A 26,623-nucleotide genomic window follows, 5' to 3' on the forward strand; every position below is an offset into this window, starting at 1 on the left:
AAGCAACATCAACACACTTATTTTTGATAGCTAGGCATGCGTATAGGTGGGCATGGTAAGTTTTGCGCATGCTACATTTGGTACACTGCGTAAAGTACCTACAAATATGGTTTGCTCTCCCACTTTGGAAGCATTAAGGGAGGGAGACTATTTATATTGATACATGGTAAATGGACTTGTTTAGCAAGAACTCAAATTCATCAATTCATACACTCATGGAAGGGGCCACCTGTCCACCAGGACTCTAACTAACACTCACACACCGCAGGAACAGCCTGCGGAAGCAATTCGGGGTTAAGTGTCTTGCCCAAGGACACATCGGCATGGACCCCTCTTGCATCAGTTTTGGGCATTCTAGGGATTCTAGTTTCCACTCTTTAAATGCAAAGTTTCTTTTCAAACTCTGCTTGTTTCTTTACAGGAAATTAGGTCTAGGCAAAACTTGACTGACAATAAGTCATGCTACTACCGTTTGACTAACCACTCACGAAAATAAGAGGAAAAAAATATAAATGTTTTGCACATGAATAGCACTCTTGCATATCTCATACTTTACACTACTTCAGTTGCTCTGAGCGTCTAATAATAACATGGATGGGTTTACATTAATGTTGGTATCACATGCCGAGGGGCCCTACTGACGAGTTGGTAGTAAGATGGGCTTGGTTGACATCAAAGCACAGCTAGCATACAGCAATAGACCAGACTGGCATTGCATCATGAAGCATCAATCGCCAAGGAAAACAAAACTTATCGATATCTTGGTATGTATGATATTATGTTGATATGATCAACTGTACTGTTGAGATGACTATCTATAGAAGAAGCAATATCCAGCCACTGTTTTGGATCATTGATCCACTTGGACGGGGGAAGACTGACGGGGCGTGACAGCACGACAATCAACTTATAGGTATCACAAACGCTCAAATTCAGGCATGGTCACAAAATAATTATTAGACATGTGTATCAAACAAATGTTTGTTTAACAATACATAAATACCTACAACGTTATCAAAGTCCCAAGCCAAAGACACGTTAAATTGCATATACGTTTTCTATCCCTCAAAAGAGGCACATACATAGATACCTACATTCATACATACAAACACACATACCTGCATGACAAAAATTCATTCAGACATATAAACATACATGTCATTGGAAATAAACAGAAAAATGAATTATTAAAATACAATTATGTGCTACGTTGTATATGCGCTTTAATTTGTGCACTGTCCAACCGGACCAGACTAAATAGAAAACAAACCAAAAGTATCAATTCATCTGATCAGAGCAAAACCTTTAAAAAGGACGATGCCTTGTGAAAGCGCCCCATGTTGCTGTAGAGTGCCAACATTAAAAAGATATACACATTTTCATGTTAGGTAGAGATTCCTTTTTTCCCTTATGCATTATGCAGCAATGCATGTTGTTGACATGTCAATGTGTGCTTAAGTGTGTGTGCTCACGTGGGGTCCTCTGTAGCAGTCCGCTGCTCTTCCAGTTCGTGGGATTGTTTTAACCAGGGCACCTTGGCCTCCACTGGCAGGGATTCTGACAGAGACACACAACACACGAGTTAAACCCTAGTCAACTCAATATGACCACCAATCAGGACCCACATTCATTCTTCAAGCAGCTCAGAGTATCGAACACTAGTCCTACCTAACTGGACAAAAGCTTCTTACACCTGGGAACCTGCATATAATATAGAACACCACATGTAAAATGACAACAACAAGCAGCATATTGTTGAAAACCTCTTGGAGCTTATTTTGTGCCGAATGTAATTTTGAGTGTTGTTGCAAATGTGTTACTTATATCATATCTTTATTCCAAAAAAATATGAGAACACATTGTCAATCAACTGAACTCAGTCTCAAAAGTGGTTAGTTGTGGATGTGTTGTCCTTGAGGTTGCCTGGGTATGCATGATACACAATAATGGCATTTTGCTGAATCAACACTGGCAGTATTTGAAGTCGGAGAAAGACTATACGATTACTTTTATTAATAGCTTGAGAGTGCATTTATGCCTTGTGTGTTTTGCATAGCTTTCAATACCAATACATCCCTTCCTTTGTCCAATAGTGTAATGTTTATACAAATATATGCAGAAATAATAAGGTCATCATACATTTGTCTCGTACATAAATGTGTGAGCTGTAAACACTTGTCCATTATGTCCCTCTTGGCTTCCTTACAACACACACAGCTCTCTAGGAATGAATAGAGTCCTACCTCGGGGCTTATGGCAGGCAATAGGGACCAGACAGTCTTCTTTAACATGAGGTTTGAGTGACGCTTCACAGCCTCCAATGTGCTGCCCACGATGGTCGATGCACAGAACCACCCGGTAACGCAGGCCGTGCCCACAGGTCACTGTGCACTGCAGTGGGACAGCAACACACACATTATACCATTTCATAGTGGCATTGATCCAGTTATTAGGGTTGCGAATGCCGCTCTTTGTCATTATCGATAGGTGATTCACAATATTTTTGAGTTCATTTGAATATTAAAAAGGGAAAACAGACTGCTTTTCTGCTTTCTTCTAGTGTTAATAATCTCGTGACCCCTCAAGATTGAACATTTGTCCTGCCCCTCAGGTTGGCAACCACTTGTTTGGTATCTCAATTATTTGTATTATTATTTGTTTTCTTTTAAATAGTTAATTAGCGAATGAATCAAATCATATTTTATTAGATTAAGTGATTCATCGTTTATTCTACAATCTTCAAATAGTGGAAATACCTACAACAGTCTTCCAAAGCCCAAGGTGAAGTTTTAGCACGACTTGTACGGTTAGAACAACAGTCCAAAACTCAAAGATATTACATTTAAAATGATAGAAAAGATGGAAAAGGAGAGAATCCCAGCGCGGTCTCATTCCCAGGCCGTCAAATACTGACGCACTTCAGCATCTGTACGAGACGCATCCAGATTTCAAGTAACTTGAATGTGAACCCATCCGTGGCGATATTACACGGTCAGAGTAACTGCTCTGGAAGTTAGGTAATGCAGTCAAAAGAGCAGCAGGACTTTGCCCCAGTACACTGCTGACGCCCTGAGAAAACATCCATGTGTGGAGTTGGGAATGAGAATGGCTGGAAAATCCTCATATCTGAGTAGTCAAAACTAGCTTGATAAAAGTAAAACTGAGAATAGGTGCATTTATACCTCCAAATAAAGCCCTCTAGTCTATGCCTTGATGGCTGGTGGACACAGACTCACTGACCTGCGACCACTCCATGGCCACCCACTGGGGGCAGGCAAAGGTGTTGCAAATCTGTTGGGTGATAGGTCGAGGGGAGTGGGTGCACTTCCACTCCTCCACCTGGGAGAACTGTCCCTGCGTGTCCTCCTCCACGCACAGCACGCTGCAAACCTGCAAGCCACCACCTTGACCGCAGGACACCGAGCACTGGGTCCAGGGGCCCTGCTCCCAGCTGGGCAAACACATGACAAGGGCCAAGCTCACTTAATGCCTTCTCAAGTAATGCAATGGTGCATTTAACATTGTTTGATGACAGTATTGCATATTGCATCTTCATGATGCACTGACACCCAACCTTAATGAACTTTCTCACTTTAATCACTTTGACAAAGTGGGCGAGTCCACACTATTTGTCTCCATATTTCACTTATTAATGTAACCATGCTTGGTCATTTTTTGTTTGGGATTTTGTTTGATTACAGGTAGAGTTAAGTTTAGTTATTCTTTATTGTTAATATGTACAATTGTGGCTATTTACTTGAGTATTTTAAACTTTTTACTCCTTGATTTGAACATCTTCCAAGCTCTGGTGATTTTCATTTTCAAAACGACTTCAATGATCAAATGAAATGAGTGATGAATAAATCTCTGCTTCCATTCCTATGATTTCATGTATTTGTATGTTCCATCATTAATCATTCATGTTTCTGAGCAGATGGAATTAACTGTGTGGAGGTTGGGATTGGGCCGATGACTTAATCAGTGATGCCATTGGGTTAGACCAAGTATTGGGGGAGGTACGTTAGGTGAAGGGCAGATTTATGTTGATTGTAATCAGTTCGGTATGTTTTCACACTCGTGGCTGCTATGGGGATGGATAGTTAGGTTAGTGTGTTGCTGTGTGCACAAGATGTTATGTTAATATGAGATACCTTTATTATGAGTTTTGATGTGTTATACAGTTTAAGTTGTAAGTTTAACCTTGAGCCAAATTAATTAATTTGGATGTTCAAGAGAAACCATAATCATGTTCTGGGTTATTTTATAATGACGTCAAAATCTGAATAGAAAAACATACAGATGCAAATAATTCATAAATAAGACAAACGCATTCCGGGACTGAGACGCAAGTGAGGGAAACGGGGACGCAATTAAGAGACTTGGGACATACCCAATGTTCTGACGTGGCTCTGGTGAGGTAAACGTTTGCACACTAGATGTCTATCTGGCCACATGAGCTAAACTGTTTCTTCAATAGGTTTGGTTCACAGCCCTCATCTGTCTCCTCCACACACCACACCTCCCAACCACCTCTGCTGCCTCCCCCCCCCCCCCCCCCCCCCCCCCCCCACACACACACACCGTTGTCACCCATGTTGAGCTGCATTCTCCAGTGCATTCAACACCATCCAACTACTACTGCTGAGTGAGAAGCTGCGGGTGGTGGGGGCCAACGTGTCCACCGTCTCCTGGATCACTAACTACCTCACAGGCAGACCACAGTGTGTCTGACTGGGCCGTGTGCTGTCTAACGGTGGTCAGTGATGTTGGAGCCCCACAGGGAACTGTTCACCCTGTAGACCACTGACTTCCAGTACAACTCGGGGTCATGCCATCTGCAGAAGTTCTCTGATGACTCTGCAGTGGTCGGGTGTATAAAGGATGGACAGGAAGTGGAGTACAGGACAGTTCGTCCAACAGACTCATTCAGCTCCGCTGTCACAAGGACAGATACAGGAGATCATTCCTGCCCACTGCAATAAGACTTTACAATAAATCATCACTGGCCAAATCAAACCCTCAACTATAACACGGCTACATTTTTCTATCTATTCATCTAAGACTTATTGTATCAAAAACAAATGATCTCTTGATATATTTACTTTAGATGGCATTGCCCTGTCCTCAAGCAGCACAGTAAAGGTTCTCTGGGTTATCTTCGATTACGATATGTCCGTTAACCCCCACATCAAACTTTTTACGGCAATGTAACATTGCAAAAATCAGACACATCCTGTCTCAAAACGATTCAGAAAATGTATCCATGGATATTTTACTTGTAGACTAGAAAATTGCAATTCCTTATTGTCAGGATGCTCCAATAAGTCTCTAAAGATGCTCCAGTTGATCCAAAATTCTGCAGCTCGTGGACTGACATGAATGGAAAAGAGATATATTACTCCTGTATTAGCTTCTCTACACTGACTCCCTACAAAATCCAGAATATAAATTGTAATCCTACTCCTCATCTACAAAACCCTTAATAGTCAGGCACCATTATATCTTAAATAGCTAGTAGTACCCAATTACCCCCAACACTGCGCTCCCAGAATGCAGGATTACTTGTGGTTTGTAAAAGTAAGATGGGATCCAAAGCCTTCAGCTGTCCAGCTCCTCTCCCGGGGAACTATCTCCTAGTTTCAGTCCGGGAGGCAGACACCCTTTCCACATTTCTTCTTTGATTACGCTTTGGGTCAATGCTGGCTCACGCTTGCCTTGGACAAGCCCTAGTTATGGCTTGTCCAAGGCAAGCGTGAGCCAGCATTGACCCAAAGCTGCAATAGACCAAGGGTGCACGGGGACTTCCTATGATACATCTTCTTTTGATACACCTTTCCTCCTCTTCATTTTCATATGTATGCATTCATGTCCCATTCAAGGATGTTATTAATTTGGCTCTTCCCCAGAGTCTTTTTCTGATTTCTCACATTGATGGTGCCATTAGACCTACCATTATAAGTGCTAATCATCTTTCTGCTTTTATTTCTGCTATTACTCCTACTACAACTGCTTTCATTATATGAAATAATACTTTTTGTCATATAAACTGAATGGACATGAAATGTATTTCTTCTCAGTTGCTCTTCTTGAGATGACTTCCACTTTTCGAACCTTTACTCATAGACAAGAACAGGGGAGAGAGAGGCGCCAACACACATCAGAGGGACCAGAACCCAGGCCGCCACAGTGTTCCATGAGTATTGTTGTTCAGTTTGTATAGTCTATTTCTAAAAAGTTATTTTATAGATGTGGCAGTGGGGTGTGGTTAGGCTCGGCTGCAGAGTGGGTGGAGTGGGGGTGTGGTTCAGGGAACGGTGTCGGGACAGGTCTAATCAACCTCAGCTGGGTTGAGGGTTAATCAGCCCAGCTGCGGTTAATGAGTGTGTGTGTGTGTGTGTGTGTGTGTGTGTGGGTGGGTGTCTGTTTTTCCCTCAAAAGGAGCAGTAGTGACTGGGAAGAGGAAAGCAGCGCGACAAGAGTGCGTAAGTACCGTGTTACGCAATAAAAGAGCTTTTGTGAACCCCAAATAACCCTCGTTGCTTCGTCCACTGGACCGGATCTGAGGCTCCTTTCCGGGTCCGCGCCCACCCGCTGCACATGCTCCGCCCAGGTGGTGCTGTGGATGATCACATCATCCAAGTAGGCGGCAGCATATGCAGCGTGCGGCCGCAGCACCTGGTCCATGAGGCGTTGAAAGGTGGCTGGGGCCCCGAACAACCCAAAGGGAAGCGGGGTGAATTGGTATAAACCAAACGGAGTGGAGAAGGCCGTCTTTTCCTTGGACTCTGGCGACAGAGGAATCTGGCCAGTAGCCCTTGGTTAAATCCAGGGTCGTAAAGAAACGCGCAGTGCCCAGTCGGTCCAGGAGTTCATCGACCAGGGGCATTGGGTTAGCATCGAATCGTGACACATCGTTCACCCTGCGATAGTCCACACAGAACCGTATAGATCCATCCTTCTTGACGACAAGAACGATGGGGCTACACCAGGCACTGTGGGACTCTTCTATTACCCCCATCTCCAGCATGGCAGCCAATTCCCTCTGAATCACTTTTCTTTTGTGCTCAGGTAACCTGTAGGGCTGTAACCGCACCATCACGCCTGGAGGAGTCTCAATCTGGTGCATGATGAGGTTTGTGCATCCTGGCAGGAGAGAGAACATGTCAGCAAACCGCTCTTGCAACTGGGCAATGTCTGTTCTCTGGGTCCCAGAGAGATGGTCTTCACAAAGGAGCGAGGCCGGATTGATGGATTTTGGGACCTCAGGCCCCAGCTCCTCTCTCTCAGATACCGCAGACACCAGAGAAACAGACTCTGCCTCCCTCCATGCTTTTAGGAGGTTGAGGTGGTAAATCTGTGTAGCTCCGCCCCTATCAGAACACACCACCTCATAGTCGACATCCCCCACTTGCCACTTGGCCAGAAGTTTAGAGCTGGAAGAAGGAAGCACTACAAGTACCTTCTCTCCCGGTGTGAATTGTCTCAGCCTGGCCCCTCTGTCGTACAGGCGTTGTTGACGCTCCTGGGCCTGGAGCAAATTCTCACGTGACATCCTACGCAGTGTGTTGAGTTTTGCTCGCAGGTCCAGGACGTACTGGATCTCACTTTTACTTGTGCTCGGCCCCTCCTTCCAGTTTTCCTTAAACAGGTCGAGCACCCCACTCGGAGTCCTGCCGAACAAAAGTTTAAAGGAAGAAAATCCCGTGGAGGCCTGGGGGACCTCCCGCACTGCAAAACAACAGAGAATCAAGCCATGGACTTCAAAGTCTTATTCAGACGCTCCACCAGACCGTCGGTCTGTGGGTGGTACACACTGGTCCGAATAGACTTAACGCCCAGTAACCCGTAAAGTTCTCTCAGTGTTCGTGACATGAACTGGGTGCCCTGGTCAGTCAGAATCTCTTTCGGGATTCCGACTCGGGAGATGACCTGAAACAGCGCCTGTGCGACACTCTTTGCAGAAATGTTGCGCAATGGCACCGCCTCCGGATATCGTGTTGCGTAATCCACGAGGACTAACACAAAGCGATATCCGCGTGCACTCCGGTGAAATGGCCCAACCTCCATTAATGGCAGAGGACGCAAAGGCGCCCTCGGAATGGCCGGGTGGTTTACCAATTGACACTCCGGGCAGGATGCACACCAACGGCGCCCGGCCAGTAAAATCGGGTCATTATCCGGTCTAGTGTTTTATCGTATCCCATGTGACCAGCCATCGGGTTGTAGTGAGTCGCCTGGAAAATCATTTCCCGGCGGCTCTTCGGCACCAGCAACTAGGTGTTTTCCTCTCCTGTCTGAGCGTCACGGTTCACTCTGTACAGTATGTCCCTAATCAATGAAAAGTGCGGATATGACTGCGCTGCGTCAGGGCGCACCAACTGACTATCAATTCGTATCACTTGGTCGAAGGCTGAGCGTAGAGTGTCGTCACGAGACTGCTCAAGTGGAAAATCTTCCATGGAGTGAAACGGCAGTGTCGGACGACCTAGCGTCACCGCTGAGCACAGCGCAGATATCGCATGTCCCTGTCGGCCGTGAACGCACCCCCGCAGCCTGTCCCATTAACTTGTTAAACCCCGGCCAATCTGTTCCCAAGATTAGGGGGTGCGTAAGGCGGGATGTCGCGCTGCGTTCCTCTTCCCCGTCACTACCGCTCCTTTTGAGGGAAAAACAGAAGGCGCCTCAGATCCGGTCCAGTGGACGAAGCAACGAGGGTTATTTGGGGTTTACAAAAGCTCTTTTATTGCGTAACACGGTACTTCCGCACTCTTGTCGCGCTGCTTTCCTCTTCCCAGTCACTACTGCTCCTTTTGAGGGAAAAACAGACACCCACACACACACACACACAAACACACACTCATTAACCGCAGCTGGGCTGATTAACCCTCACCCCAGCTGAGGTTGATTAGACCTTTCCCGGCACCGTTCCCTGAACCACACCCACTCTGCGGCCGAGCCTAACCACACCCCACTGCCACAATAGACTTATATATTAAGTTAAATCCAGAAAGCCTGTGCAGTAGAGGCATAGCACACTTACTGAATAACTAAATGAATAGATCAATCATTAATCAATCACACCACAACAATATGTTGCTTTCAAAAGTGTGGTCCTTGAAAAACAAACCATGAAGATTAGGAACAACTGACAGAGTAGTAGGATTTACATGTTATTACAATTATGTCAGTTTTTCATGTAGGCAAATTCCTCCCTGTCTTGATTTCATTTTATTTTCTTCTACTTCTGGGTGCTTCATTGTGATAATGTGATGTATTCAAAAAATCGTATCCCAGATTTCTCCACACATTCCGCCAACTGACGTCCTGTGTTACTTCTCAGCCAACACTAAGTACAAAGTGGAAATATGTCAAAGAGAAGAAAGGCAGCAGTAAAGTAACTTATAAAATGATGGATTGTAAGGTCACTTACCGAGGCAGAGGTTGGAATTGGTCATAAGGCAACACCTCTTTAAATCCATCACTGGAGGAGACAAAATATCACAAAACATTGAGTGTTTATGAGACTGGAATCCAGATTGCAGCCCGAAGTCATGAGGTCATAAGAATCAAGGAAAGAAAGCATAGATGATGAATGTAAGCCGACACAGTTCTTATTAATAGCAGTTTGTCTTCAGGGTTACAAAAAAGGGGTACAAGGATATGAAGACTGCTGATTTAGCATTTCTGCTCTTTAGCCGAGATATCGCTCTCATCATTGCAGCAAGGACATTTAAAATCATCATATTACATATTTTACATACATACATGAAATTGGGCTCTGCATTTCAACCGATCGTTAGTTATTAAGGAGCAGTGGGCTGCAGTGAAGTGCAGATTTGATTGGATAATATTTCAAATCTAGTTTATTCTTGCTCCATTTCTACCTCTCCAAGCGTTATCAAATCTATGCATTTCTGCAGTTATTTGACCACCCGTTCTCATTCCCAACTTGCCACATGTTGACACACGGCCACAGTTGGTTTTAGTGGTTACTAGGTTTAGGCAACAATAGTACTTTGTTAGGTTTTGGATTATGTTGTCTTTCAGTTTCAGAAGGGACATCTTGTGGATGAAAGCCATGTGATTGTTTGACCCATTGTTTATACTAGACCTCATAACTTCCAAAGTACTTGCTTTGAGCTTTTTAAAAAGCAAATACAAAAGTCAACCTGTATTGAGATCCCTACCTCTCTGGACAGGGGTCCATATTGCACTCCTTGAGTTTTGGTATGGGTTTGGTGTTTTCAGGATAGTTGTTACAATGATGCTCGGGCAGAGTCTGGTTGGATCTGATGTCTGTGCACTCTGCAGAGTTCAGCTGATAGCCTTGGGGATGAACAAAGTAGCAGATATCAACAAATGACGCTGGATATAAAAAAGCTGAGGATAAAATATATATATATATATATATAGAATAATAAATTATCGTACAAACACAGAGACACCTGTTTACAATTACTGCCGACTGACTGATGGTCACCTCACCTCCTCCACAGGTAACCGAGCAGGGGAAGAAGTCAGTCTGTCTCCACTGGTACCTGATTGGCTGGTAGAAGAGAAACTGGACAACTGTATCCTTGGAGCCTCCATACTTCATCTGCACAACATATGGGGAGAATAAATAGTTATGAAGAACATTGTTATGTTAAGTAGTATAGGGTAGAGAAGAATAGAGAACAGAATATCCAATAGCAAAGTAAAGCTCAGTAAATTAGAGAATCCCCACTAAGGAGAATCAAGTAGAAGAATCATGTTAATAGGGCACTCCTGAGAAATGTTGTATCATGTTTTCAGAGAAATGTTATTGATACAAATATATATATAAGTATTCCTTTAGGTAAAGGAGAGAAAAAAAGTTGTGTGAAAAGAAGAGCATAATATAATTTATATTGTCAAATATATTTTATTACACAATTAATAAATGACAGTGCATCAAGCTCATTGGTAATACTATTTTGTCACAGGCTTTTTTAGAGCTATTATTTTACCCACATTTTTTCTGAAGCTTACATATCAATGAATGAAAATCAAAAATGTTGCTTATCACTATTATGAGAATGCGTGAGACACCGGCCCCCATCACACAGAGTTTACCACCATTCTCCCATTGAAGACAATAAAGATGACTTTATTGCCATCTGCTTTATGTTCCCCCACAACACCATGCAACACCCACACAAAGCAGTCAGTCCAAGGTTAGGCAGAATATTGAATGCTCCAGTCCCAATACAGCATGCCACTTATTTCTGCACTTCATCCAGCACGTACCACTTCAATACAAGAGGTCAATGTAGCAAAGTAATGTGCAACAATATAAGCAAACAATAAGACAAAGTTAATAACTATGAATAAATACAAGAAGAGAAACACGAATTGTAGGTACAAGCAGGTCTCTTGAATTAGTTTTATTAGCAGATATGTAAAATTAGACACAGGCCTCAGTCTCAAGCCTCGAACTGCCAGTGGATGTTATGCTACTTGAGACATAGGGATAGAGGCAGTGTCAATTTGTATTAATAGTTCATTGCCAATGTTATTCGTTGAATAGCACTACCCCAACACTGACTCATGCTTGAATTACAATTCATATCCTTCAATTTTGTTCATTTTGTCTTCACTCCATTAGCGCCGAAAACACAAGCAGCCCAAGCTTAATTAAACTTGTTGATCGTCATTTACACACAGGTACATACATGAAGGTTCTCTGAATTTGACTATTCCTACGAATTAAAGTAGCCGCCAGCTGCACTTGGGGAGCAACGTAGATTAGGTGCTTTGGTGAGTATTTCTGCAACATGTAAATGGTAAATACCCCTCGGCATCACTTTTTAAGGCACTTGGTACCTCATTAGCAAAGTTTTTCAACAGATCCAGTCCCATAGACTTCAACACACGGTTAATGATGTGAAAACCACTTGGTGAGGTTTAGGAGAAGATCATGTTTCGGCTCAAATAAGTTGGAACGCTAAGTTACTTTCCATTATTATTACTTTATGCTACCTGATGCTAAATAACATTATATTACTCTATGCTACATAGAAGTTCAAATAAGTCAATGTTTTTTGTTTCAGACGAGACACGGACAGTGACCTCCTGGGTGAGTCTTGAGTTTGTTGGATCCATCCACCGCGACACGGTTTATACTACCTCACCTGACTTATACTACCTCACCTGACTTATACTACCTCACCTGACTGATACTACCTCACCTGACTTATACTACCTCACATGACTTATACTACCTCACCTGATTTATACTACCTCACATGACTTATACTACCTCACCTGACTTATACTACCTCACCTCACCTGACTTATACTACCTCACATGACTTATACTACCTCACCTGACTTATACTACCTCACCTCACCTGACTTATATTACCTCACATGACTTATACTACCTCACCTGACTTATACTACCTCACAAGACTTATACTACCTCACATTACTTATACTACCTCATCTGGCTTATACTACCTCACCTCACCTGACTTATACTACCTCACCTCACATGACTTATAATACCTCACCTGACTTATACTACCTCACCTCACCTGACTTATACTACCTCACATGACTTATACTACCTCACCTGACTTATACTACCTCACCTCACCTGACTTATATTACTTCACATGACTTATACTACCTCACCTGACTTATACTACCTCACAAGACTTATACTACCTCATCTGGCTTATACTACCTCACCTCACCTGACTTATAATACCTCACCTCACATGACTTATACTACCTCACCTGGCTTATACTACCTCACCTCACCTGACTTATACTACCTCACCTGACTTATACTACCTCACGTGACTTATACTAGCTCACATTACTTATACTACCTCACCTGACTTATACTACCTCACCTGACTTATACTACCTCACCTCACCTGACTTATACTACCTTACCTCACCTGACTTATACTACCTTACCTCACCTGACTTATACTACCTCACATGACTTATACTACCTCACATGACTTATACTACCTCACCTGACTTATACTACCTCACCTGACTTATACTGACTTATACTACCTCACATGACTTACACTACCTCACCTGACTTATACTACCTCACATGACTTATACTACCTCACATTACTTATACTACCTCACCTGACTTATACTACCTCACCTGACTTATACTACCTCACCTCACCTGACTTATACTACCTCACCTCACCTGACTTATACTACCTCACATGACTTATACTACCTCACACTACCTCACATGACTTATACTACCTCACCTGACTTATACTACCTCACATGACTTATACTACCTCACATGACTTATACTACCTCACATGACTTATACTAACTCACACTACCTCACATGACTTATACTACCTCACTTAACTTATACTACCTTACCTCACCTGACTTATACTACCTTACCTCACCTGACTTATACTACCTCACATGACTTATACTACCTCACCTGACTTATACTACCTTACCTCACCTGACTTATACTACCTCACATGACTTATACTACCTCACTTGACTTATACTACCTTACCTCACATGACTTATACTACCTCACTTGACTTATACTACCTTACCTCACCTGACTTATACTACCTCACATGACTTATACTACCTCACCTGACTTATACTACCTTACCTCACCTGACTTATACTACCTCACATGACTTATACTACCTCACTTGACTTATACTACCTCACTTGACTTATACTACCTTACCTCACCTGACTTATACTACCTCACATGACTTATACTACCTCACCTGACTTATACTACCTTACCTCACCTGACTTATACTACCTCACCTGACTTATACTACCTCACCTGACTTATACTACCTTACCTCACCTGACTTATACTACCTCACCTGACTTATACTACCTCACCTGACTTATACGCTCTGTATCATAAAGGAATAAAATATATCAGGGTTTGGGTACACACACAATACTTGTTAGCAGGATACATATATTGTTTGTTAACAAGAAATCAAATATAGAATATCAACAGACTTATTCTTTAGAAATGTAGAATGTTGACAAAATGATGACATCATTGAAAAAGGCCTTTATCTTCACAAAGACATCCGACTGTGTGGAGGCTCTGTTAAAGTGCTATGCTATGTTCATTAAAACTGCAACATGAAAGGGGTTGTGAAACAATAGTCACTACAAATAGGAAGATTTGGTTCGATTTCAATTTTAAAGACCTCTTCAACAGTGATACCAATAGCGCCGCTAGCAACAACCTCAACATTTAATTTTAAAAATCCCTCCATTGCAAAGTATTATGCAACAGACTGGTTAATTAATATACTATCTTGAATACAATATGCACATCTGAAGCCAAAAGTCCTAAGGCTGTTTTATTAAAAAAAAACCTGCATTGCCAAGTATTATGCAACAGACTGGTTAATTAATTTACTATCTTGAATACAGTATGTACATCTGAAGCCAAAAAGTCCTACGGCTGTTTTGCTATTAACCTAGGTCTGTACTTTTTGATCACCTTGATCATGAAGTCAGCATTGAGTGGGCCATGTGTCCTGAGTGTCTGCCTGTCCGTCCCTCTCTGGAAGTCCAAGGAGGTGTTTCCTATCACATAGGAGCCTGTAGACACCAGACTGGTCTCCTCGAATCTCCCCTGAAGAGACACAGCTTCGATAACTGAGGGAGACAGAGCATGATGGACGTTCATTACTGTACAATAACTTTCAATGTTAAAAAAGGAAACCCTTCTCACTTTATATGATTTAAAATGATATCACATTAAATGCAGAAAAACACTATTTGTTGGGGAGTGATACCATCAGTCAAGGTAGGGCATATCATATATATAGACTATTAGATATACTACTGCAAGAGCAAAACAAACAGGGATAGATAGGGCTGTGCAAAAATATCCATAAAGCTTACTATCACGATAGTTTAAATGAAAGTGTATCGTTATGTCCGCGTCTATCGTGACACGTGTGGGGTGACTGTGGCTCAGTGGTGAGCAGGATCGTCCTTCAATCAGAGGCTCGGTGGTTTGATCCCCGGCTCCGATAGCCCATGTCGATGTGTCCTTGGGCAAGACACTTAACCCCACAATGTCTTCCATAGCTGTTCTACTGTGTGTGAATGTTAGTTACTGCTGATTGGCAGGTGGAACCTTAGCCAATTAGTGTTATTGTTAAAGAGCTTTGAGTGGTCAGAAGACTAGAAAAGCACAGTACAAGTACAGGTCCATTTACCATTACGTGTATCACAATATGTATCGGTAAAGTGCTTGCCACAGTTGTACACAGCTCTAGATGTAGACAGGAAAATAACAAAGAGACGGAAAATTACATATGTAGATATAAAATACATTATAAAAACTGAGTTATAATCATAGGAGCATTGGAGGCTGTTTATTTCTAGGCTCTTTAGTGTAAAGTCCAGGAATGCACATAAGACAAGCAGCTTTAAATAATCTCCCAGATTTCAGGCTGACAGGGTGTAATATGGATGGTGGATCTTTGAATTTTCCAGAAGCCAGATTCCCTCCACTTTCTTTTGGGTCCTCATGTTTTCCCATTTGGATGTGCCCATACAACAGAATATCATACAATAGTTAGTATGATGTCTTATATAAAAGTAAGTCCTAATTCTTCTTCAATTTTCAAGTAACATGTTTCAATTTCCGCTTGTTACATGCATACATTCTTTTAAAGATAACGTTAATTCTTCGCAGGAAACAACTTAGTTTAGGTTTAAGGAACACAACTATTTAGTTAGGTTGAAGAAAAGATATTGGTTTTGGTTATTAAAATAACTACCCAAGTGATGTTACTAAAGCAACTAAGCATACTCTTTTTTGTTGGAGTGCCATGAAGTCATTGACACTGTCATTGACACAAGTCATTGACACAAGTCATTGACACATTGACACCTGAATCTGCAGGTAAAAAAGTGACTCTCTGCCCAGGTGGCCCAAAATTCGGTCCTTAAAAATCTCAAACAGAATCATAAATAAGGCCACCTCAAGGCTACGGTAGTGTCATCAAGCAGCAATAGGAACACTTTGAGAGCTCATGCAACCCAGATGCCACACTGCCTGCAGTCCGTGATGGTGGCTTCACTGAACTCCTGTATTTCTCAAATTCTTTCTTTATTTTCTTTTATAAAGAATTTGCGAAGGTTTTCATATCCATACTAAAACTGGTTTTTCTCCTCAACCACAAGGGCTAATTTAATAATTTCGGTGGTATAAAAACAATACCACTTGTCAGATTGATTAATATGTGTATATAGCAGTATATGTGTTACTGGTTAAAGGTTGTTGAGGATGAAACACAGAAAAATGAAGAAACAACTGAACTGTGACTCACCAATCATATCAGGTCCTTTGGCATTGAGTCTGAGAAGGCGGCTTCCTGATGGCATCTCCAGTACTGTCTTCATAGCTGCAAGTAGACACAAAGTGGGAAAGGTTTCATTGTAACATTTAGTATAATATTATATTGAGAGATGGGTGGTAGAATACAGGAAACACCTGCACAACTGAGTGGGGAACATCTTTCGGGGGATTTTGGGAGCATATTAGGACATTATCCACCCTCATCATCAAAACACCAAGAGAGGGAATTCTGGAAGAAGGGTCCTCAATCGCTCCAGTTGAGTAGACTGAACTCTTTGCAACCTCCAGTTCTGCCGAGTGGAGTCATCAGATGGGTTCTTGAAATAGGACGCTTGAAAAGTAAATTAAAGTTTCAAGTACTTTTCTTGTGTGCAAATCCAGGTTGCTTGCTAATCAGTTTCTTCTTGTTCCAGAATCTATGCAAAATTCTGCTTGCCACTTACAGCATGCCATCTCCGTTACCTTGCCTCGCTTGCCAGTAAGTATCCATCGTCATTCTCTGCAAATATACAATAAACTTTGCTTTCTAATTCTTCTTCTTCTGAGTTGGGAATTTAACATCTTTCGAGTTCTAGACTTGCTTTCCTCCCATCAACCTTCACCAATTGACTTGTACGATTTCTTCATCCAAACCATCTACCTGTCTCTTAGACCCAATCCCAAATAGGCGGTTTAAAGAAGTTCTTCACTTATTTAGCACCTCTTTAGAATCGGTCTTTATTAACAAGCCATGTACCATAGCCCTTAAAAGTAGCTTTAATTAAACCTCTTCTTAAAAAACTCACTCTTGAGGTTTTAGTCAATTATACACATTTATCTAACCTTTGACTTTTCTCCAAGATCCTTGAGACTTATCAGTTGTGTGACTTTCACTTCTTTAAAGGATTGTCAGTTACGATTTACAGTGCATCATCAGCAAAGAGACAGCTCTGTTGAAAATTACTAATGACCTTCTCATAGCATCAGACAAAAGACTTATGATTGCTTTCGACACCATTGATCATCACATCCTATTAGAGAGACTGGAACATTTAATTGGCATTCAGGGAACCAGATTAAACTGGTTTAAATCATATTTTGTCTATTCAATGCAAGGGTCCAAGGCAGTGGCGGCTGGTGGAATTTGTTTTTGGTAGGGCCATCCAATCAATTTCAGCAAACATCCCAGTATGATTCAATGCAAAGAAAGTATCAAACACCAAATGAATACTTTACAGTTAAATATTTAAAATGTATTCCAACAGTGACATAATAAGGACATCTTATTCATACAATTAAGCATATTATATATATATATATATATATATATATATATATATATATATATCACAATAATATTCAGTATAATAAGAGAGGACGTGCAGGAAAAGCATATATTTTGCGCAGATATCCTATTTTACAAATATTACTGGTTATATTCCATATTTCAAAAACAAAGGTGGGGCCAGGCCCCAAGGCCCTCTATTGGCCAGCCGCCACTGGTCCAAGGACAGAGGACAATCTATTTTGTGAAGAATGTAAAGCCCTCTGAGGCAAATTTGTGGCATTGTGATATTTGTGGGCAATACAAATATAATTGGATTGAATGGAATTGGCTTTAAAAAGAGAAACCACACTAAACGTCCATTGGGTGTTGATAGTACTGGGAGTTCACCTCGCTCACTCACTTTCTGATGTGACGTTTTAGCATACCCTGTAAGGACTTGATACATCTGGTAATTTAAAAAGCTCACTTTCAGCAAATAGTTTACAGTAAGCATTCCAGAGAGTTGCAAGCCTTCAATGATTGAGATATTTAAAGCTCTGAATGGTCGATCGGGTTACAGCAATTGGGTTGGCATGGTCTGTGGTGATCAAGCCAAATATTATATTTTTATGGGGCCCAAAAGTCACTGGAGACAGCCCTGAAAGTGATGATGTTTTTTAATGCTGAAATTAATATTTATATAGCATTCTATCATCCCCACAACTGTTCTGGAAGTAGGCAAAGTGGAGGGGGTCCAGTGTGGGTGGAAGAGGGGTTTTAAGATGAGCCAGGAATATCCTCTTGAAGTTTTGCATTCCCATTGTTTCATTCATTGCAAAAAAAGGTGGTGATCACACTAACACAACAAAGCCGTTTGCGGTGGAAATGCTATTGCTATATGTATACCGCATTACCCATCGAAGGTGGTTCTCATCCGAGTGTGAGTAAACTTTTACCTCAATGAAAATGATAACGTTTTTTCACTTGCTTAACGATGTTTTCACTTGCAACCCTACAGGTATGAGAATTGAGTTCAACCCCCATGTTGTCCCAATGTCTGAGTAATTTTAATTTGACTCAGTCTGCCCCCCAGCTACTTCTCACTTCTCTCAGGCCTATGCATTTCTTTGGAACTCTCTGGATTTGCCATTCTCCATCCATCAACCAGCCTCAGTCTACTCTCTCATTCACTTGCTCTACTTTCCCTCATAAGCCTTGTCAGTACATGTACCAGCAAATTATCCCAAGTCAGTTGCCAGATTACTCATGTGTTGCTTTCCAACCTCTGGATCTTGCTACTTGAACCCTACAACCTATACCGGCTTGCCCGCCCTACTGCCTGACCCACAGACTGATGATTCTCTGACTAATGCCTTTGGGTTGTTCTGTTCAAACTGCAGCTTTCATTTGAAAAGTGATGAATAGGAAATCCTCAGGGGATATTATATGCATTAAGTCCTTTAACTGCAAGAGATACCTATAATACTGTATATATAAGTCCCTTCCATCAAATAAAAAAAATGCCCCTCTTACCTACTCTTGGTGTCTTTTCACACTAGAAGGGTACCTCCCTCTGTGGTTAAGCAAGGAGGTATAGCATTGAAGAGAGACTTTTTAAAGTAAACGACGTGTTACTTACGTATATTCCGGATTTAGTTTGCTTTGCTATATTATAGTTATAGTTGGTTATATCTTGATTACCCCTTGTATGTTATTTAGGTTGGCTTAGCCACTATTGTTCCCTCATATGTCAAGAGACATTCGAGATGAACTGCGCCTCGATTGGAACGTGGACGAGATCAGGCTGCAGCATCGGGGGTAGGATAACAAAAGGCTGCCGTCAAGACCGTTTACAGTAGCATATATTTGATTAATAGACTACTTTGTAGTAGTTTGCAGATTAAGTTCAAATAGTTTGTAATTATAAATAATATATCATTATCTAATTTGTTGTCAAAACAAAGAGCCAATCAGCTCTTCGATCAGGTGACAGCCAGGTGTTTCCCATCATGCCCTTGGTTTTGCAGTTAGTTGGTGAAGAGCAAATGTGGCCTGGCTCTAAATTCTGCGATCGCCTTGAATTTGTGACTACAGCATTTCAGAGCAAGTCAAGATCAAGTTGGACATAAACTTAACCAGCATGCATTGTGCATGGGTCATCTCAAACAAGCCTTTGTGGTAGATCACTGTGTTCAGTTAACACCTTGTTTAGTTGTTAAGTAAAGTTATGTTGAGTTCTTTTATAGGCCTATAATGAAATTCTTGGATTATATTGTGCGCCCCTAAAAGGGTAAACTTTTACGTCACACTCAGACAGGGTATGAGGTTGAAAGCAAAGGTAGGAAACTAGCCAGAAAGCTAACAATATCTGTTTGCCCAATAATTGAACTTCAAATCAAACATGGCCTTAAATAAGAGGCATTTGGAGAAGGTAAAGGGCTGTCAGGGTATTTCACAACTCCAGCGTGTGAAACATTAGTGGAACCAGAGTGAATGAAGACATGTGTGTAAGTTGGACACAGATCAAGATTGCACCTACATTGTTCTGGTGTAAGGTGGAGTAGGGCCTGTCCTCGTACCAGCCGGCATGTGGAGCCATCACCGCCACAGACGCCGCAGTTATCCTCTCTGGCACCACTAGCTAGCTGCCGATCACAGCCCACCTCCTGCACACACATTATAAATAAACATTTAGAAGGACATATGTCATATATCAACGCATGAAGAGATGAGAAGAGAGCTGGATATACATTATACTTAGTAAGGCTTCATTGCTAGATGCATTGCCATACAACTTTGAACTGATATTGATGTTTCCCTCAGAATATATTAAATATCTTTGGTGATCCTTTACCATTTCATTGGCTAAAAATCTAATATTGTGCAATACTTTATGACAAAATAACTGTAAAATTAATGGTAATCCCATTAGCCTAGTTTTGTGCGTATTAGTGAATGTTAGCGTGCTGACATGCTAAACTAAGATGGTACACATTGTAAAGGAAAGCTTAGAGGTTAAATTGGCTTAAAAGGGTAAACAAATAAATATATACAATCCAAATAACAATAACAATAAATTGTGTTCACCTATACAATTTCCATTTTGAAAATGATATTCCAGGGTGATATTAGTGATTGTCGCAATCAGTTTGGTGGCAATCAGTTTTATTGCTGTAAAAATATACAAATAGCGGTGACACTTGTAATGCTTCATGATGGATGCACTGGCACTGCTGGAGGGCCACAAGAATAGGCATATATAGATATAATTGAGTATCATCTGCATAACATGAACGTTTATGAGTCCTTTATCAGCACTAAGATCTAACAAGACCAGTACAGAGATGAGTCCTTTATCAGCACTAAGGTCTAACAAGACCAGTACAGAGATGAGTCCTTTATCAGCACTAAGGTCTAACAAGACCAGTACAGAGATGAGTCCTTTATCAGCACTAAGGTCTAACAAGACCAGTACAGAGATGAGTCCTTTATCAGCACTAAGGTCTAACGAGTCAAGTACAGAGATGAGTCCTTTATCAGCACTAAGGTCTAACAAGACAAGTACAGAGATGAGTCCTTTATCAGCACTAAGGTCTAATAATACCAGTACAGAGATGAGTCCTTTATCAGCACTAAGGTCTAACAAGACAAGTACAGAGATGAGTCCTTTATCAGCACTAAGGTCTAATAATACCAGTACAGAGATGAGTCCTTTATCAGCACTAAGGTCTAACGAGTCAAGTACAGAGATGAGTCCTTTATCAGCACTAAGGTCTAACGAGTCAAGTACAGAGATGAGTCCTTTATCAGCACTAAGATCTAACAAGACCAGTACAGAGATGAGTCCTTTATCTGATGCAATTAGGAGGTCATTAGTAATCCTCACCAGTGCTGTCTTTGTGGTGTTTTCTAAATTCTGACTGAAACTCCTCAAATAAACTATTCTGATGTAGAAAGTCACACAACTGATTTGCGACTACTTTCTCAAGGATCTTAGAGAGGAAGGGAAGGTTAGAGATCGGTCTGTAGTTAGCCAACACCTCTGGATTAAGAGAGGACTTCTGAATGATGATAATTCCATCATCTGCAATGGCATCTATAGCTGACCACGAGTGTCGGTAGTCTGGCCATCTCCTCTGTGCTCCGGGGTGCAAACAATGCAGTGGGCATTTTATAGACTAAATTGATAATTTATTAATCCATACAATAATCAAAACTGAATACAACCAGTTGTAGCAGACAAAATAGGCACACAATGTGGAGACTTTAAATTGCATGAACATGAGTTTGCCTTCATGTACGATACTCCAGACTGGTGACATATAGTATTCAAGCTGTTGGCTACAGCATGCCCCATGATAACATTCTTAAATAACTTAAATAACATGAATAAAAAAACATGAACAACCGAATAGAAGAACCATTTATAATATTTTTGAGATTCTCAGTATTTAATTTCAGGTCACAGAGTGCTTGTACTCAGTTTGGAGAAACACAAATGCAAGACAAGTTAAAAAGTTTGACCGCTAAAAGTAAACTTTGTACTGTTGAAAAGCCAAACCCTTATTTATACATCTGTGCAACTAACAGAAACATGTAAACAAAAGCAAACCCATTTTCTAATCTAGTCTCTCATCCACTGCTTCTATGTATGGCACTGGGCGACTGTGGGTCAGTGGTTAGCGTCTTTCAATCAGCGGTTTGGCGGTTCAATCCTAGTCGATGTGTCCTTGAGCAAGACACTGAACCCTAAGTTGTTCCCTGTAGCTGTTCTACGGTGTGTTAATGTAACATGATTGTACATCGCTTTGGATAAAAGCGTCAGCTAAATGTAATGTAATGGCACAAATGCATTTCTTTCTATAAACAAGCTAAAACGAAAAAACTGATGCCAGAGGGGTACCTAGAGCGTCATAGTGTGAAGCTTAAGGCCACTGACCAAGCCCTTAATAATGACATTACATGAAACAAAGACTTGCTCCTCAATATTATGTTCGTTTTGATCCCGATATATTTGAACAGCAGTAAAATTAAAAACCAGAATCCTCCCTAGTTTTTAAAGTTCTCCTCCCTAAATAAAAAGAAAGTAGACTTTTCTAAGCCCCAAATATGATCACATACCGTTGTATGTATGTTGTCAATTTAATTCTGCTTAGTATATACTTTGATTTTCTTCGTTGTACAGACTTATGTGCGACTGAACAGTGAGTTCTCCTCTATTCCTGAGTTGTATTTAATCTACCTCTCGTGCTCACACAGCCTCATGTAGATATGTTGAGGCTTGTCATGCGAGTTGCTGTGACAAAGTGACACATACACACACTGACAGACACTATTACACACCACTGTTCTCTTCTCCTTTACTCCATGGAATTGTACTTACTTTCTCTTCTTGTATACAGCTTGATGTCATGCTGCTTTGTGGTGTATTATTAATCCACACACATGCAGTAGAGGAGGGATTGGCCTCATTCCGCCACAGACTAACATTCTGCTACAGTACCACAGCTACCCGGCACTCCATCCTGAGCGTCTGCCTCCATCACCAGCCATGTGATGCCATTTCATCCCGGTCATGCCCAGTGCCCTCTCTGCATGCCAAGACGGTTCTTTTTCTGGCCTGATTGTTGGTCCAGAAGCAGCCTGAGTCCATCAAGTAATTGTTGGATTTTTACGGGCGGATTCCAGCACATTCAAATGAACTTGTTGGCCGATTGCTCGCCAAACAAAGAGGAGGAGGTTCACTTTTCTAGCCTGGAGGAAACAAGCTCTAATGGTTTCTACCTGGGTCCTTACCAAACAGCAAACAACACACACATACTGAAGTCCCCTATTACTGAGGTTGTGCTTCTCCTGGCAGGCCGTGAAATATCCTGCGTGGAGTGATGCGAAAGCTGTCGCAGAAGTAATTTGCATGCGCTTGTGGATATTGACATTGATTTGCCCTCATATTAACATAAAGGCTGCAGCTGCATAAATGTAAATATGCACCAAGAGATATATAATGTACACTGTATGTGCACATCAAGAACACTGTAATACTTTTTGCTCCTTTTTCACTATTCCAACAAAATATTAAAAATGATTTTACCTTTTGCACCCGATGGCCTTTCTTTGAAGCACAGTTAAAATTGCCACTGTGCTACAAAATAACAGATAACTGTGGAAAACTTGGGTTGTTCCCTCCTCAAGTGACATGCTGTTGAACTATTCAGATTAAAGAGAAATATTGTCCAGTTCATCTAAACATCACCATAAACAAAGTGTGAGTGCCATCACATTTCCCTTCTTTCGTTAAGCCTGACAATAACGTGAGCAGATTTCTTGTCGGCACATTGTGATTTTATCCCTACTCATCATATTTGGCTGCTTTGGCAGAAGCCACTGGCATCATTATAGAAGGTGGATGTGTGGTTGACATGAACAAATGTAGGTTAACGTTGTAACATGTGGTTAATGTTGTGAAATAGCAGCTGTTAACACTGTAACTTGTGATTAACAACTTGAAACAACTTGAATAGTCAGGATTAGGAAAAACATAATTGTTAACAATAAGTATGCTTGTCACAATAACTACTTCAGGTGACTCAGTGCTGTAGAGTCACGTGACGCAACGTTGTCAATGCTGGGTGTTGGTCATGAAACAGATTTAACACCAACTTCTGCATTACAGATACTTGCGTTAATGGCATATGACTGGGGTTTTCCATTATGACACACAGCAGGATCCAAACATGATATCTAATATTGATACTAAGACACAAAAAAAGTTACTTTTGAAAATATGCTGTTGTGCTGTTATAGATATTTCAGGATGACAACTGTAGAGGGGGTACGGTTTAACCTCCGACTTGTGTATTAAGAAATCATTACAGGATATTATGCAGTTTCACATGTTATCTGCCTTCTGTAGCAAAGGAGCTGCATTGAGAGCTGGTGCTGTGTGACAGCTGGATTTGCATAAGCAGCGTATGTTAATGCTTCTGGTGGGGATGCTATCATATCAGCTGTTGTTGAGGAAGCATTATTCTTCTACTCCCTTTTTCAGTCTGAATTTCTTTCTTTACTCTTTCTCTTTTGCATTGAGTTCCTCCCATTCTCTTTAGCTTGTTTTCCATTTGAACATTCCTATTCAATGCAGCCGAGTTCACATCAATATTTTTGATGTGTTGAGTCAAAAAGATGAATACCTATTGACCGATTTTAGAACAAATTCCTCAATATCAGAAAGTTCTTAACAGTTATGATGGTTTTGTCAATTGTTTGGGAGAGCATAATTGGAGTTGTGATATAGTACACACTTTAGGGAAAGACTGTTCAGTGGTACAAACGTTCTCAGATCAAACTGAGGCTAGAGGGGTACGTAGAGCATACTAGTTTGAAGCAAGATTTCAAAGGGCCGGGTCTGGCCTAGGCCCTAGTGACTAGACTAGGGTCTAGGCCAGACCCGGCCCTTTGGCTGTTCCAGTCCAGCGCGGGTGAGGTCAATAAAAAAATAATAAATAAGTACACGCCTGTTGAGCATATTTGTATAAATGGGTAGCAGAGCCATGTTAAATAGCCTATGCAGTAACGTCACATGAGAACGTGTGTGCCTGCGTGCACTTGGATGCTGTTGTGCGCATGCGCAGAATAAACTGTGTGAATTCTCAGACCAACGAGACGATGGTTGTCTGTTGTTTTTCTCCCGTGAATGCTAGCTACTAGGAGCTACTAGCTAACCAATTTGGTGACTGCAAAACGATAGACTGCTACAGGTTATGGGCCCAGTCAATCAGACCAAAGGTGGTTCAGACTTTTATTCGACGGTGATGAGAAAAGTTACGAGCTCTGGGAAACGAGGTTCCTCGCGCACATGGAGTTACGCCGCCTCAGAGAAGTTATCTCGGAAGACCCGGAGATAGCTGAGGGTGACGAAGCAGCTCTCGCGGAAGACGAGGAAAAGAACGGTGAGGCATATGCAGAACTAGTGCAATGTCTAGACAACAAGAGCTTGTCATTGGTAATGAGGGACGGGAAACGTGATGGAAGAAGAGCACTGAATATTCTCCGCGAGCACTATGCGGGAAAAGACAAACCCCGCGTTGTGAGTTTGTATTGTGAACTTTCCTCGCTCCATAAGGCTAGTAATGAAACGGTCACGGACTATAATATTCAAGCAGAGACTATATTCACGTCATTAAGAAGAGCAGAAGAGCATATTAGTGATGGGCTTCAAATGGCTATGGTAGTAAAAGGACTACCTGACTCATACAAGCCATTCATCGTGTACATCACTCAGACAAGTGACACTGTAACGTTCGACGAGTTTAAAACAAAACTGCGAAGTTACGAGAGTACTGAAAAATATGGGAAGAGTGACGTGAATGTTGAAGAAGACAACGTGATGAAGACTAGCGGGGCAACGTGGCCACGAGGAAGAGGAAGAGGAAAGAAAATGGACCTGGCTGATGTCGAGTGTTACACGTGCGGTAAAAAGGGACACATGGCCAGGGCATGTCCTGACGGTTACCAGGTGAGAAGAGAGGAACGAAAATGGGACACACCACACCGAGGAAGGGGACGCAGCCGAGGACGTGGCCGTGACCATGTGAAGAAAGCTGATGGAGAGACAGAGGCAGAGCATACATCTTTCTGTTTCAGGCTGAGTGACTGTCCTACACAAAGAAGGAACAAGAAGGGTCTCATGGTCGACTGCGGCGCCACAACACACATGATCAACGACGCCACAAAGTTCAAAACAGTTGACAAGAGCTTCAGACCCGAGGACCACATGATCGAGCTCGCTGACGGATCCAAGGTGAGCGGGATGGCGAAGATGAGGGGAGACGCCAAAGTCTACTTGCTGGACAGCGAGGGACGACAGGTGAAAACGAGGCTCAAGCAAGCACTCTACATCCCATCGTTTCCACAAAACATCTTTTCAGTCAAAGCAGCCGACGGAGCTGAGGTCCGTTTCAAGGACGGTAATGACTTGCTGGTCCACA

General features: G+C 41.7%; 1 protein-coding gene across 1 annotated transcript in view; it reads right to left on the minus strand.

The window, feature by feature from the left end:
* The window catches only part of adamtsl3 (ADAMTS-like 3), a 157,725-nt gene that overhangs the window by 19,963 nt on the left and 111,139 nt on the right, over positions 1-26,623 (minus strand). Inside the window, exons 6-14 of the mRNA XM_034562715.1 lie at positions 20,176-20,302; positions 16,362-16,436; positions 14,516-14,673; positions 10,486-10,597; positions 10,188-10,326; positions 9,431-9,481; positions 3,241-3,451; positions 2,244-2,391; positions 1,473-1,557 (exon numbers count right to left, since the gene is read on the minus strand). Of these exons, the coding sequence (XP_034418606.1) occupies positions 1,473-1,557; positions 2,244-2,391; positions 3,241-3,451; positions 9,431-9,481; positions 10,188-10,326; positions 10,486-10,597; positions 14,516-14,673; positions 16,362-16,436; positions 20,176-20,302 (1,106 nt within the window). The remainder of the gene's footprint in view (positions 1-1,472; positions 1,558-2,243; positions 2,392-3,240; positions 3,452-9,430; positions 9,482-10,187; positions 10,327-10,485; positions 10,598-14,515; positions 14,674-16,361; positions 16,437-20,175; positions 20,303-26,623) is intronic.

Source organism: Cyclopterus lumpus, chromosome 3, assembly GCF_009769545.1.
Source record: "Cyclopterus lumpus isolate fCycLum1 chromosome 3, fCycLum1.pri, whole genome shotgun sequence".
In the NCBI taxonomy this organism is placed as follows: domain Eukaryota; kingdom Metazoa; phylum Chordata; class Actinopteri; order Perciformes; family Cyclopteridae; genus Cyclopterus; species Cyclopterus lumpus.